The sequence below is a fragment of the Xenia sp. Carnegie-2017 genome, unplaced genomic scaffold (genome assembly GCF_021976095.1).
Source record: "Xenia sp. Carnegie-2017 unplaced genomic scaffold, XeniaSp_v1 HiC_scaffold_22, whole genome shotgun sequence".
NCBI lineage: Eukaryota > Metazoa > Cnidaria > Anthozoa > Malacalcyonacea > Xeniidae > Xenia > Xenia sp. Carnegie-2017.
In genome coordinates, this window is record NW_025813485.1 from 14,978,605 (window position 1) to 14,997,776 (window position 19,172).

The 19,172-nt window shown below is 31.5% G+C and overlaps 5 protein-coding genes and 1 long non-coding RNA gene across 8 annotated transcripts in view; 3 read left to right on the forward strand and 3 right to left on the reverse strand.

Annotated features, from left to right (window-relative positions):
- The first annotated feature begins 102 nt into the window (after positions 1-102).
- On the forward strand, positions 103-3,501 carry LOC124446596 (transmembrane protein 33-like). The gene is made up of 9 exons (XM_046997436.1): positions 103-315; positions 1,034-1,128; positions 1,207-1,291; positions 1,524-1,629; positions 2,364-2,431; positions 2,618-2,658; positions 2,799-2,909; positions 2,990-3,073; positions 3,201-3,501. Exons 1-9 carry the CDS (start codon positions 247-249, stop codon positions 3,340-3,342), a joined length of 801 nt encoding a protein of 266 aa, XP_046853392.1. The 5' UTR covers positions 103-246; the 3' UTR covers positions 3,343-3,501.
- On the reverse strand, positions 3,408-5,950 carry LOC124446597 (spermatogenesis-associated protein 4-like). Its single transcript, XM_046997437.1, has 8 exons — positions 5,749-5,950; positions 5,070-5,199; positions 4,861-4,979; positions 4,602-4,695; positions 4,436-4,504; positions 3,953-4,013; positions 3,713-3,859; positions 3,408-3,596 (listed from the first exon to the last, which is right to left on the reverse strand). Exons 1-8 carry the CDS (start codon positions 5,823-5,825, stop codon positions 3,508-3,510), a joined length of 786 nt encoding a protein of 261 aa, XP_046853393.1. The 5' UTR covers positions 5,826-5,950; the 3' UTR covers positions 3,408-3,507.
- Positions 4,112-7,689, forward strand: LOC124446600. Its single transcript, XR_006948487.1, has 3 exons — positions 4,112-4,322; positions 4,592-4,681; positions 7,528-7,689. It is a non-coding gene; the product is annotated as an uncharacterized LOC124446600 (long non-coding RNA).
- On the reverse strand, positions 6,046-9,303 carry LOC124446598 (tyrosine kinase receptor Cad96Ca-like). The gene is made up of 9 exons (XM_046997438.1): positions 9,210-9,303; positions 9,027-9,137; positions 8,432-8,619; positions 7,832-7,954; positions 7,656-7,726; positions 7,506-7,546; positions 6,960-7,056; positions 6,737-6,842; positions 6,046-6,656 (listed from the first exon to the last, which is right to left on the reverse strand). The coding sequence occupies exons 2-9, from the start codon at positions 9,094-9,096 to the stop codon at positions 6,591-6,593; spliced, it is 762 nt and encodes a 253-aa protein (XP_046853394.1). The 5' UTR covers positions 9,097-9,137; positions 9,210-9,303; the 3' UTR covers positions 6,046-6,590.
- An 86-nt stretch (positions 9,304-9,389) lies between these two features.
- LOC124446594 lies at positions 9,390-15,520 on the reverse strand. 2 transcript variants are annotated; one of them, XM_046997434.1, is made up of 11 exons: positions 15,353-15,520; positions 13,266-13,397; positions 12,972-13,160; positions 12,414-12,713; positions 12,154-12,247; positions 11,588-11,846; positions 10,859-10,904; positions 10,459-10,722; positions 9,893-10,012; positions 9,560-9,654; positions 9,390-9,449 (listed from the first exon to the last, which is right to left on the reverse strand). In XM_046997434.1, the coding sequence occupies exons 1-11, from the start codon at positions 15,462-15,464 to the stop codon at positions 9,405-9,407; spliced, it is 1,656 nt and encodes a 551-aa protein (XP_046853390.1). In that variant the 5' UTR covers positions 15,465-15,520; the 3' UTR covers positions 9,390-9,404. The 2 variants fall into 2 exon arrangements, with proteins under 2 accessions (XP_046853390.1, XP_046853389.1); XM_046997433.1 differs by having other exon boundaries at positions 13,266-13,400.
- Positions 15,521-18,286: 2,766 nt separating this feature from the next.
- Positions 18,287-19,172, forward strand: part of LOC124446589 (receptor-type tyrosine-protein phosphatase delta-like) — a 32,148-nt gene continuing 31,262 nt past the window's right edge. For both annotated transcript variants that reach the window (XM_046997426.1, XM_046997427.1), the window contains exon 1: positions 18,287-18,391. In XM_046997426.1, the coding sequence (XP_046853382.1) occupies positions 18,310-18,391 (82 nt within the window). In that variant the 5' untranslated portion in view covers positions 18,287-18,309. The remainder of the gene's footprint in view (positions 18,392-19,172) is intronic.

Genomic DNA, 19,172 nt, shown 5'->3' on the forward strand with positions numbered 1-19,172 from the left:
ATGTCATTTTTCATCTTCAGTCTTCCATCAGTTTTCCGTGAGCTGCATTTTACATTGTATAGGAAGGTCTGTTGTGTAACATTTGTCTTACATGAAGTTGATCGTGGCAGCTGTTTCAACAGAAGTGACAGGCTCTGGCAGAGTCAGAGAATGAAAGTGTAAAATTGTCGAATTGTACGACTTTATAGTTTTATTGAAGTTGATTTTTACAAAGTGCTCGTGAGTAAGTATTAAGAGAAATAAATAATGGAAGCTGATAATGAAAATCGTAGCAGTGAGCAAACATCGCCAAGTACAAATTGGAATGCTGTTAAGGTAGGAACTGTGTAGGAAATGTCAGCAATGAATGACAATATGTGAATCGACTTTAGTTTAATCGACTCTAGTATATTTTCCAAAAAAAACACTACTTCGTTATAACTGAGAGCAGTACACAAATATTATGTATATACGTATCCTACATATCTTTGTAATCGTACGTTTAATATGTCATTTTTGTGTCAAATTGTACGTACATCTTTTTCTTTTCGGCAAGCACAAACTTATTTTGTGCCTTCAATGTGAATGAGCAATCCTAGCTGACGAATTCATTCGTATAAACATCCATGTTTGTATATTTTCTTCTCAATATTAGTGAAAGTACCTTTATGGAACTGCTCAATGAAATCTACTTTTGAAATTCATGGCGATGTTTAGATCACAACGAAAATATGATGTATATTATATTCAAGTTTAAACTAGTGGATTTTCATGGATTCCATGCTCTTGGCTGTAAATTAACCAGCACAAGTTTTTAGATGTATTTCTTAGCTACATAAATTTTTATTGAGTCTAAATTATTAAAGTTGCCAGCTATATGTTTGATAATTGGTTTAGGATGTTTTGTATTTTCCTTCTCTTCTAGTGATTTTATTTATAATTATTGAAAGGATTGAAGATAACTTATGTTAAATATATAATATGAATGATCCATGTTTTCCTCATGAGTTGCCATCAACTGTAATCTAAATTTAAAAACTTCCTTTTATCTAAGGTATTTTTTATGGAGAACAAGATTGATTCATTACTATGGATGACAAGAATGTTTACTGTGATTAATGTAATCTGGTATTTGATACCAATTTTTAGGTATGTGTACTTTTTCAATGTTATTTTGTGATTACATTTGCTGAAGTAATATCCTTGATGCTATTAATTACATTTCAGTCCTTTTGCAAGCCTTACATGTTATAAAAGAGCTCTGATATGTAATGCTGCAGTCTCAGCTTTACGTCTTCATCAAAGAATACCGGTTGGTCACATTTTTGGTTTCTATTTTCTTATTCTTACTTTTTGTTTTTGATAAATGTGCTTGTTAGAGATCACTCTTTGAAGTATGCTATCAATATGGTTGCTTAATTTAACAATTGACTCAGAAAACACACCATAGAGTATCAAAGTCTTAGTTTTTCAGCCTGATTGAAAAGCTCTCTTTGTCTCCTAGTCTTGATTTATGTGCATAAATGACTTTCTGTGTTTTTCAGAATTTTCAGTTCACAAGACAATATTTTGTCGAATTATTCCAAGAAGACAGTTGTCATTATCTGCTTTATAGTTTGATGTTTCTCTATACAGCTATTCCTGTCACCGGTATCCTTAAAATAATCAAAGAGTAATATGTCTTATAAAAATTCCTTTATGGTTTGATTCTTTTTATGTTGGTTGTATCACATTCAATAATTTCCTATATTTTCTATGAGTAGAATTTGATTACCTACAACCATTTGCTATGATTGAGACAGGGTCTTTCCATGTTCAGTGCACAAATTAATGGTGTGCAATGTGCAATTTGCACATCATTTTAGCTAAAATGAAAACAATTCCACATCACTTTTTCAAACGATGTGCAAAAATCAGCAGTTTTAACAGAAAACACTGTCGTAAATCATATGAATTTGTTCATGTTTAAAAATATTAATTTAGCAATTAGCGCTATATAATAATTAACGTAATATTGATTTGATTATGCCTCTAAAGAAACACTTTTGTCAAAAACTTGCACATCATTTTTCCTCAACTAATTCGCACACTGCATGTTGCATATACAGACTTGTAGATTGTTCTTATTGCCCTATTTAGGGATGTAAGGAAACTAGGTACTCTTATTGAATTGGACATTGCTCTGTTGTGTTGTAAATGTTCAGCCTGCTAATGTAATATTCACCTCATAAGAAAATATTCTGTGAAACTTATTGCTTTAATATGGCACAATCTTCAAATAGTTTTACAATACAAGTTTCACTCTGAGTTAGTAAATCAAGAATATGCAATGTTTTTGTCTATACTATGCAGTGTTTCAAAATGTTCTTGACTATCGACATTAGCTGCACTCCTACCTATAGGGATATTTGCTGTACTGCATACTTTATCATTCAGTAAGAAGTTACTTGATGTAAGTATACAATATTGGTATATCAATATGTAAATTTAATGCATGTTGTGCCATACAGCAGTGATTTAATGTACATGCATGGTCAATGGTACAATCAATGCTAATTAATGAATTAAATGGTATGTTGTATAGTATTTAATACATAGTATAGTATGTGCATGATTTCATGACAATTCTTTATTTTAGATTTTAGGTACAGCTGCTGTCTTTCGAGTGGGAATTCTTCGGTATTGTACAAATTTGTACTTTTTATGTAGCCTTCAATTTCTCCTTAAAGTATTTGACATAAAATACTGTTTTAAATAACAGAAATATATAGAAATGTGTCATAGAGATTTTCAGCAAAATTTTCGTTTACATTGTGTAGTTGGGCACGTAATGGAATAGATAAAGTACAGACTAATCAAATTTCTTTACTTCGAATGATTGCATCAACGGAGATAATGATAATGCTATTGACAATTGCTTTAGTTTTCAGGTAAGTTATGTAGTACTTACGTATGTAAAGACGTTTAACTACCTATTAAGGTGCAAAAAAACTTTTTGTTGTGCTTTCAGTGGAACTGCTGGCCTGTTATTACCGTTTATGTATTATAAATTTTTGACATTTCGCTACGCCTCAAGGAGAAATCCTTATTCAAGGTAATTTTTTCATGGCTTTTTATTACAGATGCTGCCCTTACAGTACATATTCATTTACCTTGTTTTGGTGACGTTGCGCTGACAAGGTTTTTGTCCATAGAACTTTTTGTTTGTTTTTTTTTTGTAGACTTGTGTTTGGTGAATTTAGAATCATGTTTCAACAAATGGCTATGAATGCAAAATGTCCTGGATTTGTTCGTAATTTAATATTCTCTTTTATTCGTTTTATAAGCAATCTTGCTCCGCCTGTTGTTACCGCAAATACTTAAAACATCACTATTTATGCCAACAATATTATTGGAAATAATGAATCAAATAAGCTTTGCGCAATGAGTTACCTTTCTTGCATAAACTTTTAATGTTTAGAATTCATTGTACATTGTACATATGATTAAGTTATAATGAATAAACTCAGGTCTACTACAAAATCATGATTATTGTGGAACGAGATTTTTATGTTGTTCAACATTGATTTCTGTCACCAATTGCTTTCCATTGAACATTGATTCCGTTTTATCTACGTCTAAAAATGTCAGGGGAAAATTATGTTTTTATGTAATATTTACGTAAAATGTACCAATACATTTGTAGGGTTGATTAGAATTTTTATTTTTTACTTACAAATGCCGCAAAGTGTACCTTCATTTTCTGCGGAAGTCAATTTTAACTCTTCTAAACTCTGTGTCGCTTCTTTGGTCACGTCGGTGAGATAACTTTCAGCACTTTCAAAATATACAGGTTTTCGTATGCTTCGCTCTCCAAGTGATGGTTTGATACCATAGCGTTCTAAACAAAGGAGCAGGCCAAGGTCACAAACAGACAGCTACTATGGATATTATAAAAATGATAAATAAAGGAATCATAATTATTGAACTGCACCTGGATTATCAACTCGTTCTTGCAAACGTCTTTCTAAATGTTTATTAATGATCGTCTCCGCCTGTTTAGACGAATGACGAATAGTATGAATAAATATAAATAACGAATTCCTTCTTCAGCAAATGGAAACACTCTTTAAATTGTAACGACAGTAATGTACTTTGATGTACTGAATACAGATATAAACTATTTCATGATTTTTCATGACATATGAATCAAGTTCAAGGTATTCATTGAAACAATTGTACACAATAGTGAAAATATATGTACAACTTGACAGAAAAAAATGGAGAACGTTCAACATCTTTCAAGTGTTTAAAAAAGGTACACACTTTGAGCAACATGAGTGATGTGACATTAAACACAACAAGTAAGTAAAAAGATTTCATATGATATATTATTTAAAAGTGAAAAACGCAAAATAGTGAACAGCTGATTACCAATCACATTACTTTTGCAACAGCATGATCAAGAAAAACAAACCTTTTGGGTACAAGTGATTTTATCTGGTTCTGTACAAAGTTCAGAGTTGGAAATATTGTTTTTGATAGACTAGAAGAAAGTAAATGTAATTCACACCATATTAGATGAAAAAACCTTTTGTTTATTTAAAACTTACACAAGATGATTAATTTATAGTCATACAAACCTGTGAAGCTGTAGATCGAGCATGGAGAGGCAATGTCATCTGGTAACCAAAATCTGTAAAATCACTTTCAACATTTGATGGTAGGCATTTCAAGCTATACATAAAAACAAATCAGCATTTATTTTTTTCAACTGAATCACCTTGTTTTTATAATATAACTGCTTCAAAAGCGTGCATAGACTTTTATACTCCTCACCTATTGGCTGGGACTAGTTGTAAGTTTACAAGTGTGTGTGGCAATACTGAGGGAATATTTTACCTTCTATTTGTTAAAAAGGTGTACACTTTTTGAATGAGTAGATGTGCAGCCTTTGGTTTGCAATGAATCACACCATCAATCAATTCTTTTGAAATATCACATGAATGTTTCTGAAAGAACTAAAAAACTACATTTCTAAGTTTTATTTTGAAAATATCTTATTAAAGTACTACATCAAACTTCAAGGTCTTGTGTAATATCAATCTTACTCGTCTAAGCTGGGACCAATTTCCTATTTTAGGTTCAAGCGATGCTCCATTATTGTAGGAGTGCATTGCTATTTCTTGAGGATAGTACCATGAAAATATTTCAGCAATTAAATATCCATTAGAAAAATCTCTAAAAGATAAGATTTGTATCAAAGAATGTAGATGTTACGTGTTTGTAGATGTAGATCAACCATGTTAGTGGAGTCATGAGAAGGAAGGTTGATGTTGACTGAGGTTTTAACTGACTAGTTTGTTGACTAAAGTTTTCTCTGACAATGACTACGTCTAAGGATTTCAAAATGCCAGTCTGCAGTATAAAGTAACAACAACAGTCCATCTCAGGACTCTAAATTTTAATGATCAACATGCACAAACATGTCAATATCATCATACTCAAACCATTCACTTTAAAGAATTACTGATGATTGAAAGCAAATGTGGGACAAATGCGTTTGAAAGTGAAAACTAGATAACTTCTTGATGAAATGAAAGATGCAAATAGTTCGTATGAGAAACTCAATGAAAAATCTTTGGTCATAAAGGCTTTATTATTGAGAAGACTTTCTATGTCGAAGAAAAACATTTCTGACAAAAACAACAAGATACTCAAGAAGTTTTGTCATTGTAAGATTTTGAAATATCTATGAAGATGCCAACAGTCATTTGTCAATAGACATACCTTTTGGTATTTCTAACGGGATGGCTTAGATCTAAGCTTTGAATCCACTTTAAGATATCGCGCGGTAGTCCACTCATCTTGATGAGTTACATTTATAAACCAAACCATTTATAAAAGACGTAAATTTCAAATATTTTTCGTAGTTTTCAGACTTTTCATAATATATTTTTGTTGACGTGTTGCTAGGCAACTAAAGCTATTGAGAGCCTGTGATCTAGTTAGATTAAAGGATACTTGATGTAATATACACAATTCGAATTAACGATGACGTCAATAACGTGATCCATAAACATAGTATACGAAGAAAATTATCCTTTCGCTCAATAATAATTACAATGCACTCATTAAATACATGGTATTTATGTTACTTCATGATTTTATATTTGTCAGTTCATTTTATCTTTACGTGTTAGTGAATATTAATCCTTGAAACTGAATATCAGTAATTTACGCAAGGTGCAGTAAAGATAGTTAAGTACATAAGCAGTCAATGATATTTATTCTAATCACTAAATTTACACCAACACAATTTTCACAATTATAACTGTTTTAAAAACATTTCGAGGTAGTTAGCTCTCGAACCTATGTTGCTTTACTCTATTGGCTGGTTATTTGTTAGTCGTTTTGCAATCTGTATGCATCTATTTTCCTAGCTATGTATTTGCAAAGTGTGTCAAGTCAAGTGCTATTTATGCATTTTATAAAGTTTTAAGATTTTGCTGTAATTAAGTGTATCTAATTTTGCATTTGACGTTCCTGAGTTATTTCCTAAACAAGCGAAAAATCCATTTAAGCAGTTACTGACGCCAATTTAGTCAACAAATCAATCAAGGTTTTCGTATCTAACATTTAACGTCATCCAATTTCGAAAAAAGTTCACCATCATATTTTGCAATGTTGATGTGATCCTAAATAAATGACTCTCATTAAACATGGAAATTTTTGGGGGTGAGGGAGGGATGGTGAAGATTTTGTTACAAATCAATACCTGATGTTTGTTCATCAATGACAAAGTTCGCATCACCTTCAACAATTTTTCAAAATTTGGTCGTTCTGATGGATCATTTCTCCAGCAGTCCAGCATAACAGAATATCTAAAAAGCAAAAAGTTTCAAATATTTTTATAAATTTCTAATAATCCGTGCGCGCAGGTATTTTATTGGAAAAACAACAGATTTTTATGATTACTTCATTGGTTGTCGTTTACTTACAAAGCCTCACTAACGTGTTCAGGACAAGGCATTCTATAGTCGTCTTTTAACATATCCATTAACCAATGTTCATCTTTTCCAGCGTATGGCGAGCCACCTTTATTTAAAATAAGGCTCACTTGCATTTATTTATTCATTCGAGTTGTTTAAAGGATATTTAGGGACTGTTTACATGATCCCGGTTAACCGGGATTCAGTGAGGCGTGAAATGATTTCGAGGGATTAATAGGAGAGCAAAACTTCAAGGTTAAAAAAACTAGAACTGTTTGTTAAATGCCACAAATCATTCCTGTTGTAATTCTCAAATTAGGCCAAATTGGTTGTTTTAATTTCAAATGTTTTGCGTAGTTATTAAATCGGAATATTGTGAAATTGCTCGAGAAGATTTATATGATTATAAGTATTGAATCGCTTCCATTCGCCAAAATCATTTGACACTTGGCTAAATCCCGGCTGCCCGGGCTCATGTAATCAGTTCCTTAGTGAAAGAACTGCCCAATCAATTTGTAGTTTAATTATTCATGTACATATTTATTTGTAACTTACCAATTGTCGCTATTTCATATAGAAGAACTCCGTAACTCCATCTGAGAAAGAGAGTAAATTAACTAAGAAATCGATAGAAACACTTTTGGTAAAGTAAACACTTTCTAAAATTTTATTTCATGCTTGATATCTACATATAGCTATACTTACACATCACTTTGAATAGTTCGTACTTTATCCTTAACGACTTCAATTGCTGCCCATTTGATTACCAGACGATCCTGCAGAAAAAATTTAAATGTTTTCACTAGCACAGGTTTCGATAAAAAATAACTACTTGGCATAAAGGTACTCCTTTGACAGTGTTGGGTCTTTTCATTTCTCACCTTTTTTCTTGTGCCGTAGGTATTTTTGTCAAAAATTAAATGATTTTCGCCGATTCCTGATAGTTTGCATAAGCCTTGTCGATCAACCATAACATTTCTCGCAGCCAGGTCGCCATGCATTATCTAAAAGTGTAGGTTCAACTCATGACTAATTTGATCGTTCCATTAACCTATTTTAATTTTGATTGGTATAACTAATATTTAATTGATCGTGTCATTAACCATATTTGCTATTGGTTGAATTGATCAATTTTGACATTGTTATATGTTTACTAACTGGTATTTTGACCAATTATAAAATTGGTCGTGTCGCTTACCGCTTCTAAATTTGGTTAAAAGGACTAATTTTAATTGCTTATAACCAATTGAAATGGGTGATTTGAAACAGGTTGTCAAAAAGAACTGCTAATTAAGACGATAGCAATGAGACAAAGTTAAATGCTTATCTTTTTGTTTTAGTTATAACTTTGCATTGTAGACAACCAATATTTGACGTGTGTGAAAGTCCAACATGACTAGATAAAGCCCGTGCTGTTGTTTTTTTGACACCTGTGTATAAACTTTAAACTACTTATGACATAATTCACTCTTAAAACTTACGTTATGGCGTTCTAAATGCGCCATAGCTGAGGCAATTTGCTCCGCGAACGACATGAGTTCAAAAGATGTTAAATCATTTGCTCGTGATTTATCTTCTTTATAATGTATATCAACTATTCCTCTGCTGTTCCTCATATATCCTAATAAATCACCATGAGGGACGTACTCCATGATCATTGTTATAGGTTCTAGGAAACATAAATTTGAAGTCATTGCACATGAGAATTAATCACTTTTTTCGTGCCAGAAATATTTGTGTATTCAGTCACTGCTTCCTTATTTTACTCTTGATTTTATTGTCTTGATATAAACTTGGAACAGTGGAATATAGCAAATCAGTTTTTACATTCCCAAATTTTTTTGATTTAACAAAAGCAGTTTAAAAAAAATCGAAATAAAACATGATTTTAAGATGTGTAATTTAAAAAACGACCGCTTATGTAATTTAAATAGCACCAACATCATAATAGTTCCAGAAGTACGCATGCAATAATCTAGTTGTTAAAAAGAAACGGCATTGGACTTTTAGGAAATCTTTTATTCAAACAACAGAAGAATTTATGTTATATAATTTAAACCAACTTTTTCATCTCACCTTCTTTGGTTATGCATCCCAGTAAATTTACTATACCATTATGAACGGGAACCTTCTTCATCGTTTCCATTATTGATAAAAATTCGTCTTTCAAACTTTCATTTGATTTTTCTACCAGTTAAGAAATTGATAATTTGTTTTGTATAGCTACAGCAAAAGTGTCGATATCGATGTCGTACTGACCTTTCAAAATTCTAAGTAAAACAGAACCGTGATCTCCATCTTTCTGTAATCGCACCGAGCCTTTGCATATTTTTCCGTAACAGTCTTGCTCGATTTCATTAAGGATTTTGATATTGTTCTTTGAACATTCCCATTCTGTCCGGGGATCTGTTGTAGATTCCTCACTTCCGCTTAAAGGTTTTGCTCGCAATGGCTTTAGCTCATTTTCGTTAAAATGTGGCCATTTTCCTTTGTTTCAATCTATCAAGGAATTGTTTAAGAAGGGTTAATATTTCATACGTGTTTCTTCTTATAAGCTTGCTATAAACTCATAATCAATTATGTATTATAAAAGCACTTATATAGCTTACCAATGCAATTTGATCTTCGCTTAAGTGCTTGAGTGATCCATTTCTTGGCGCTTTAGACTCCAAAAGACTGTCCATCTTATTATTTTTTATAATATCTTGAAAAGGAACGAATTTTTCAATTCAATAAAAGTTGATCTACATACTTATATATGTCATTGTGTGAAGAACGTTTTATTAAAATGTTTTTGAAAGCATTGCTTTCTTCATTTTTGTTTTAATAACCAAAAATGTGCCTTGGAGAATCATGAAATTTATTAGGAGATGTGATAAGTAATTTGCTTGACGACACATTTGTCCGTTTATATCATCTTTCCTCAATGAAGATATGCCAACCTTGTTTGTGCTTTTTCCTCCTTCTCATGAAAAATATCACAGCGATAATGACAATTACTAATACAGCAACTATTCCAACGACTATTACTATGATCAACGTCGGTGATGAGGAAGTACTATCTAAATATATAACAACATAATGCAATTGAAAAGTTAAAGTTTCGACTTTCCTGCGTACGTTTGACTTGTTTTATCAGCAAAATTAAAGTATAATGTAAAATTAAGGTGAATTGTTTAGACAATTTTTGCTACAATTGTTCTTCCTTGCTTGCTCTATTGGATGAATAGGAGAATTTAATGTGTTAATTTAAAACTTATAAATGTATTGCACACTACCTTACCAAACAGTTTTTGTCATCAATTTTTGCATGAATTTGATTTTTAAGAAATTTGTCTCAGTTGTTGATATTTGTTAGATAATATAAGCGACTAGTATAGCTATATTTCTATAACTCCAAGTAAAAGGCTTTCGTGCGAAAAATGAAACATTACGCTCAATTGTCAGGCTGTCTCCAATGAATTAATTTAGCTATATTTGATATTTAACAATATAGATTTTTTTTTACCCATTTTGAACTCAATTCCTTCTGACTCCTTGCAGTCTTTAGTACTTGCACAAACACGGAGATATGCTTTGTAAGTTTTTTTCTCTTTAAGTCCTTTAAATTTTAGAGAGTTTTTTTCGACTTTACCGCTTTCTTGGATTTCACCTCCTTCATCTTTAACAATAACTTTGTAGAAAATCTTTTCTGACTTCAGTTTTCTCCACTCAAATTTTGCCCAATCTTTGGATGTCTCAATGACTATTAGTTTTGGAACTTTAGGAAACTCTAATATAAGAAGAGAATCACCGAAAGTTTTACACATGTAATTTACACACACTGCAAGTTTTACATACGTAATTTACACACGTAATTCACATCTTTATGCAACTTAATGTATAGTCATTTATGCTGGAACACTCACTTGTAGTTGCTGTCAGGTAGAACGGTTTGCCAAAAACGACTATGTTCTAAAATTTGGTAATTAAAGTAAACAAATAGTTTAAAATTATTTAAATTTTCATTTGCAAGTGGAAAGCATCATTTTTCTTCTAATGCAATATATATGTTGTGTAAAAAAGATAAAAAGATATAATATCTTGAACATATGGCTAATAGACATTTCAATGATTTTTATTATATGTTCGCCGCCAGATCTCAACAATATAGCAAAAGTAAATGGTTTGAAACCGGGAGTATCGTTACATGTTTGTAGATGTAGATCGTCCAGGTTATAGTATAGTCCTGAGAAGGACTATTTCTGTTGTTGTTGACTACCGCTAAGGTTTCCGAAACGTCAGACAACAACAACAGAAACAGTCCTTCTCAGGACTATACTAACCTGGATGATCTATATCTACAAACATGTAATATAGCTAAAGTTGATTTTACTGGTTGTTTTCGTCGAGTCCATTTAGGAAATGTATATATGTTTGTCTTCCCTGATTTTTTTTGGGAGAAATCTTATTTTTGTCCTACGTATCTGTTTTGATCTATAAGAGATAACAAGTGACTGGATTGATGTGTGTCTTCCTATGTACCTATCGTTAAATTGCGCAGAAAATGGGACTTGATATCGTTAGTATCCTCGTAAAATGTGGATTATGAAAATCTTATTTTGCAGTTTGTCTGATTTTTATAATAATATTGTCACCTTGTTTGTATAATTTTTGGCCAAAGCTCTCACGTAAATTCTATATTTCTCCAACGGTTGAAGCTCTTTGTTGAAACGATAATCATACCATTTCCCATCACCCAGAATAAAAGTTTTCGGTAATTTATTGCCTTCAAATCTTGCTGCTGCATAAATATTATGTTTGCTTTTGAATGAATCGTTACCATAGACTTTGGGTAAAGGTAGCGGTTGATTTGTCGTTTTTCCATCTATGACTTCAACAAATATTTGATACTCTCTACAACCAATGAACGTTTATTTCATCAAAAAAATGTTTGTCTCATTATCATCATGTTTATATCAGGTACTGAACACAAATATTTTCAGAATAGTAAAAATAAATATAGTTTATTTTGTTCTTAGTGAATAGTGTTATTGCATGAGATGAGTTCGGAAATAATTTCGACTTTCAGTATTGCTTATCCTCAAGACTTTTCGAAACTTTTACATAAGGAATAATATTAGCTGCATGCAATTATTCATCTTTGTGTAGTAATTATCACTCCTGCATGGACACATAAATACATATAAATGCATTTACTTACAAAATACGTCGTTTGTTCTTTGAAGAAGGTTTAAACCTCAAAGAAATGTTTTGATACGTTGAATGATCGATTGACATATGTGGAGGTTGTGGTTCTAAAATGTAAAATAACCATGGAGTTCACCATTAACGGTGTTGTACTCAGTTTACCGCTGTTCAGCTATATCACTGTCTCATGGAGGTCTGTAAAAAACTTTAGTGTTTAAACATTGACTAGCAATAACATAGAGTTGTGGTATCTTATTGTTGAAGCTTTCTCACCTAATGGGTTCGTTTTTTCTATTAGCAGTTCTGACGCTTCTCCTTCACCAAATTCGTTCGTTGCTGTTATGAATATGGAGTAAGTTGTCAGTTGTGTCAGGTTTTCTATGATATACTCGATGATCTCATCGTTAGTGGTTGATATGTTTTCCATGCTGGATGTTTTTTCACCATCTGCATTGAAATGGATTGTGTAGTGTAGTACTGGTTTCGATACCAACTTAACCGCTTTCCATCGTATTAATATTGCGGAGCTGCTTATAACTCTCGAACTGTTAATAACTGGAGCCTTAGGCTTTGCTGTCAAAAAATGATGTAAGCTTACGTAGATAAATTATTATACGTATCAACGAGAATGATAACAAAAACGTCTGTTACAACCATGGCAACAGAAACTATACTTAAGTTTAAAAGCATATATATGATAGTACAATTTCTTTGGGACAACTGTTGTTGTTGCTGTAGAAAACTTTAGCATATGAAGTTACATTACACATCATAACATGGCGTTGCATCATACATGGAACAAAAATGAAAATAATGCAATTTTATACTCACGGTTGATAAAAACGCTGATCTTCTTCCTTGATACAGCAACACCTTTGCCCACTTGACATGTATATTTTATGGTTTCACCTTTTTTTTGTAAGTTACATTTTTCGCAAATGTTTTTTATTGTCAAAACGCTTTTCACTTTGACTGACGTAAGAACTTTGGTATTAATCTCAATTTTGTTTGGTATTTCTCCTTAAAAAAATAAATTCAAATAATTGTTACCTGAGTTATATTCTTAGAAAAATCGACTATAATCAGACACGTGACTTTCAGCTATCAGCAATAAATAATTCGTACTTATTTTCGATCTTGATTTACTCCATGTAATGTTTGGCATTGGCGAGCCTTCTGATGTACAAAATAACGTTATTTTGCTTCCATAGTATGTGTTTGTGTTCTCACTTGAGTCGATAATCTTGGGCACAGCATCTACTTTAGAAAAACTGACTGAATTTTTCAAAAAAAAAGACAAAAACTTAACAAATAAAAACATTGAAATGTTAAAGAAAGTTATTAATTATTTGGAATATTCATTATTTCATTAAAAGTATAGCGAAGTTATTTTAAAGAACAGAAGGCATAACAACATGAAACTAGAGTTCTGAATCAGTTATTTAAGCCTTGCGTTAAGCTAATTTCGTTCAATCCCATCAAATGTACCAGTAATGTCTTCACTTAACTAAAGTATGTGATATGCAGTGCACATTATCCGGTATTAAGTATCCGGGCTTAGAATTTTACCCGATGGACATTTAAATTCACGAGCAATCGTCAAGTTTTCATTTGTCATTAACAAATTTCTTTCAGAGTTTAATCATAATCACAAATAATGTTTAATGCTCACAAATATTACATTTTATGATAGACGTTTTATACTTTATCGGTAAATAATTGAATATAAATATCAACTGCCTTGAAATAAATGAAAGATTTATTACAAAAAAAAACACAATTAGAAAATTAAGTCGAATCTTTTTTAAAGATTTGCTGGAGAAGTGCCTGATTCCGTATAATATCATGCGCTTATCCGTGTCATAATCATGAAAACAATTTTGAAAATTGTTCATAAATAGCTATTTCCGTTCATCAACGGGAGTCAGTGAAAGATTCCTACAGTAGAACCCAGCCATAAAGCAAATAATAGTGTGTTTAATTGTTCTATTTATCATACTTTCGTAAAAAATATTTATTCAATAAGCGATCAGACGACGGAAAGGATTGTTGTGTCAAAGTTAAAAATAAAGTTATCTAATCCTTGGACGACTGCCATCCTGACCTCGTTAACATTCTACTTAGTTATTGTCTTCAAGTATTTATATTTTAAAAGGAAAATCTGTGATGAAACCAGACCTGGAATATTTTATCAAACTTTATTCCTATGAAATGAATGTTTGCCTGTTATTATTTATTTTTTCAGTCTTACTCTTTGCGTTTTCCTGATGACATTAGCTTTGAATTAATAAGGAAACCACGCTTCCTGTAAAGTTGAATATGATCCCTTCGTTTTAGACTTACGTCTTGGAGAGAAGTCAAATCTTGTGGCGTTAACAGACATTAATCACACTGCGCAAAATACGAGATTGTTCACAAAGCAAAAATTAGATCTTTGACTTATAATTAATCAAGCAACTAACAAACTAACTTATACAAAAATATCTGCATAGAATGCGTCAACTGCTATTTTGAAAGGTATGCTTGGATATGTTGTTTTAAAGAAATCTATAACCTATAATATTTTTCTTTCAAAAGCAGAAACCAGGAGAAGAGTATAGATTTCAAAAATTAACTATCATAACCTGCTTTAAAGTCTGTGACAGTAATACGTTCCGCCTTGAAATCCACAAGAAACATTAATTTTAACATATGAATGAAAATATTGTGTCGGAGGTAATATATATACATAGTGAACAGACAACGCTTTATCACTTCATCTATACGTATACATTACAACCTAATTATATCAGTGTACGTCTCTATCATCGCTATAAAAAATAAATTAAAGCCTTTTGCGTTTGTGCTTTTCCACTCTTAAAATCCCACTATTTTTATATTCATCTAATTCATTCAATGTTTGGACGAAATCTTAAACTGTTACGAACATATAAACTACCTTTGAAATAAAGAGTGTGTTATCACACATCTGCAGATATAAACAAATTTCTCAGATTCTTTTTACTTGCTTTATACTTGCGACAAGTAATGAATGTAAGCTTTCCTGGTAGAACCCACAACAAACTTTTACTTAGCTACGGTTATAACGTTAAAATAATTCAAATTTTCTATTATCTTGAGAAATGCCATCATATACACATATTAAATTTAAAAATTCTAAATTACAAAATTCACATCATAAAAGTTATATCGTTTTAACATTTTTTCCTTACCGACAAGATTACCAAATGAGAACACAATGAGAGCTAAGTAAAGCTGTTTCATAAAACGTCTTCTTCGCTGTTTTACGAAAAGATTTTTACATGGCGACAAGCTCTTTGTCATTTTGACTGCGAAGCTTTGATTTGGTTTAGCAGATAGCTAGACTGTTGTAACTGAATGCCTACATTTTCACTTTGTTGGCAGGATTTTGTGTTAATCGTGTGATAAAATTGGATCTATGTCAAATGATGAACCAATTAAAACACAAGCCAGTTAACCCTTGATTATACTATACTATCTTCTCTCATTATCCTCTTTGTAAGACTTACCTGGGAACAACACCTTGTTTTGCTTATCTTGAAATAACCAAATTCTCAAATGGGAGAGTGTTGTTTAAATTAAAAAGTATGTTTTATATTCAAGACAGCTTCAGACGGAAATTATTTCACTCGGGAAACTTGTGCACAACTAATCAACAGGGTGATGTTATTATAATTTAATTTAGAAATAACAATAAACTGGTCAATGACGTTGTAGCTGTTTTAAAGTAAAAGTGTATGTGAAAAAGTTTCGTGAAGCCTGTGAAGGAGTTAGATGCAAATTTTGTGAAAATTAAAAAAGTTTAGGGAAAGCTCTTCAAAATGATTTTACTAATTCAGCTTATTTGAAGATAAACAAACCTTGTCATCGGAAGCAGCCGATTCGCTACACTAAGCTTATCAGGAAAATATTTTTGAAATAGTTCATGGGATCAATGAAATTAGAAAATTTTCAAGTCTAGCATCAGATCAACTCTCAAGACGCCACTCACATAGTTGATTGTTCTCTATGTCACTGTATCATGATAAAAAAAGATCGCGAGATTATGGCCAATAAAAGAATAGTTAAAATCACTATGAAAATAAAGATAAATCAAACTGATTGTTTATTTTATCTTAATCTTTGTGACAACGCCAATAATGCGATTAATGCATGCCAAAATTCATGTATGACTATATAAGCGCCTGAGAGGCCTCATCAGTCAAAGGATTTTGCATCAACTGCACTTCCGGTTTAAAATTCTCTGCTCATTTACAAGGATTTAACTTATATAAATGTTCGTATAGATTTTCAAGCATGTGTTACGTTTTTTATGTTTTATAAAAAAATCTTAAAGAAACCCCGTCGTGTTTAGGACTATAGAATTCCGTTTTAGTGACCTGCTGTTCTTTTTCAGGAACTAAAAATGAATTTGCTGCTAAGATGGTTGATGGGAATGGATGAAGTACTTCGTTACTACGAAATCTCTTTTTGTTTTATTATAGGAAAACTTGACGTAAATTTGTTTCTTCGTTAGAAAATGAAGGCGTTCCATTTCTTTTGTCTGTTTTTATCATCACTGTGGGATATATGATTAATTAAATACATCTTTCTTTACCTGCTGTGTTACTACACCCAGATACGACACGCCCTTCTCTTATTTTGATTAAAATGCAATAAAGTGATAGGGAAATAATGGGTTTGCATATCGGAAAATCGGTATATCTGTGTAGCTATATGTATACTTCCTCGGTGCTCTACTTTAGCAAACAGGAACATCAAACCTTGAAAAGCGGTCTTTTAGTTATATTTATTGCATATAGATATTTTTGTTAAAAGGCTTGCAAGGCAAAAGTCTCGTGCTTCCTTTTTTTTAACGACTTTCAAAGCTGAGATTAGAGATTTTAATAATTGAAAATTTAAAAATGACAATGTTAATAGATATTACACATTTTAGGTAACAAAGTACAACTCTTTTTGTTTTAATTCGAGAACTTATTCCGATGAAACGTTCTTACCATTTATCAAAGCAGAAAGAGACATTTTTAACTCATCAAGGTGATATCGTTCTTTTAAAGGTAAGAAAATGTGTAAGAAAACCAACGACAACATTTTTGTGAATAACATCAACAGTTTCATGCATGATAAATTCAGCAATTCCATTGTCAACTGTTCCATTGACAATGAATCTTTTTTGATGGTTGTTGACAAAGCTTCGTCGAACACTTTGTTTCAGTTTTTGTATGTAAGACATTATCTTTTCCAGAAAATTCAATCAGAGAAAATGGTTCATACAAAACATTGTATTTATTTGCCAGTTGAAATTTGGGACACTAATTTAGACCAGTCATTTACTCCATTGCAGTCAATATAAATTTCCTAGAAATTGCCGGATTACGATTTAAAATAAGCTGCAGATCTAGAGGTTGCAATGTCAGTAAAGTGATGAACTTACAGTAGTATCGTCATTTTTGATTTTTACTTTAGCCGTATAAATGACCTTTAGTTCCATTTTTGTTTGATGTTCATTGCCCGCTGACTATAATCATGACATAAATGATCCAGATCAATCCATAATTCGCATTAATTCAAACAATAATGTGAGCCCACAGTCCCACACATGCATTTGGTTTTATGTCTATTAGCTACATGGTCTATTCGTATACGTGATGGTTTTTGACTATTTGTGACCAAAATTTTACTGGGTTATCAGCATCGTATTAGTATATAGCTACCACACTTCTCCTAAAACAAGATTGAGAATGATATTTACATCATACACAGAAACACGGTCACCTCCCATAAAATGAATTTTGATTGGTGAAGAACAGAGACGGAAAATGAAGTTGGATAATTTTGTATCCACGAGTTAAAAGACTTTCACTTTGCTCCATTTGTTTGAAAATAAATTAAATCTCAAGGATTTTACTTGGGAAAGGTGTAAAGTATGGCTAGCTTTTACTTTTATTTAATATTCTTTCTACGTTTTTGTTTCCTATTTACGCTTTTCTAAAATTGTGTCCTTTTTCCTTTGTTCCTTTTCCTTTCCTTGTTTCCTTTTATGAAATTGTGTATTTTTGTATCCACGAGTTAAAAGACTTTCACTTTTGCTCTAATTGTTTGAAAATAAATTAAATCTCAAGGATTTTACATGGGAAAGGTGTAAAGTATGGCTGGCTTTTACTTTTATTTAATATTCTTTCTACGTTTTTGTTTCCTATTTACGCTTTTCGGGAACGCATTTTGTGCTGGTAAGTCATACCATATATATAATGTTGTCATGTTTATTTGTTCAAATGTATAGCAATTCAAGCTCTATGAAGATTGTAATTGTTTACTTCCCCTATAAAGACTTTATTATCGTTTTGTTTCTGACTAGAATAAATGCAAAGCCCATTATTAAAAGTTAGTATTTGTGTCAGATGAGTTTGAACACGGGTGGTTTTATAACTAGCTATCGTGTATCAATCAATACTTTAGAGCAAGACTTTAGTATGTCTTTTTCTACTTCATTGTTAACGAATATTCGAATTTGTTTAAAATATCTTCATGATTCAAAAATATTTACATTTGTGTATATTATTAAAATATTGTTTAATGTTGATTTACTACTTTATCTACACGTAACAGCATGAAAAATCTCACATTCGACATATATGTCCGCAAAAACGCGTAATTTTAGTAATTAATTTGGAAAACATGGCCATTTATATCATTTATTGAATTGCTAGTATTGCTGAGGTTTGTAAAGTCGTTCAATAATGATATTAGAACATTCTGACAATGTTTTTGGTATCTTTGAAAACTTTATACATTTACTGAAAACTTTATGATGAACGATAAATTAATTTGTCTTATTACACTGCATAAATAATGAGCTTATACTTCATATATGAGCTTATACCACATTCATCAAGCTTTTCAGTAGCTAATGCTGTTATTTTATAGAACAAGCCCAGCAAACATCTTGCAATTCAGTGAAACGTGTATATAAATGTTTTGAAAATATGATACAAAGCTTTAAAAAATTGT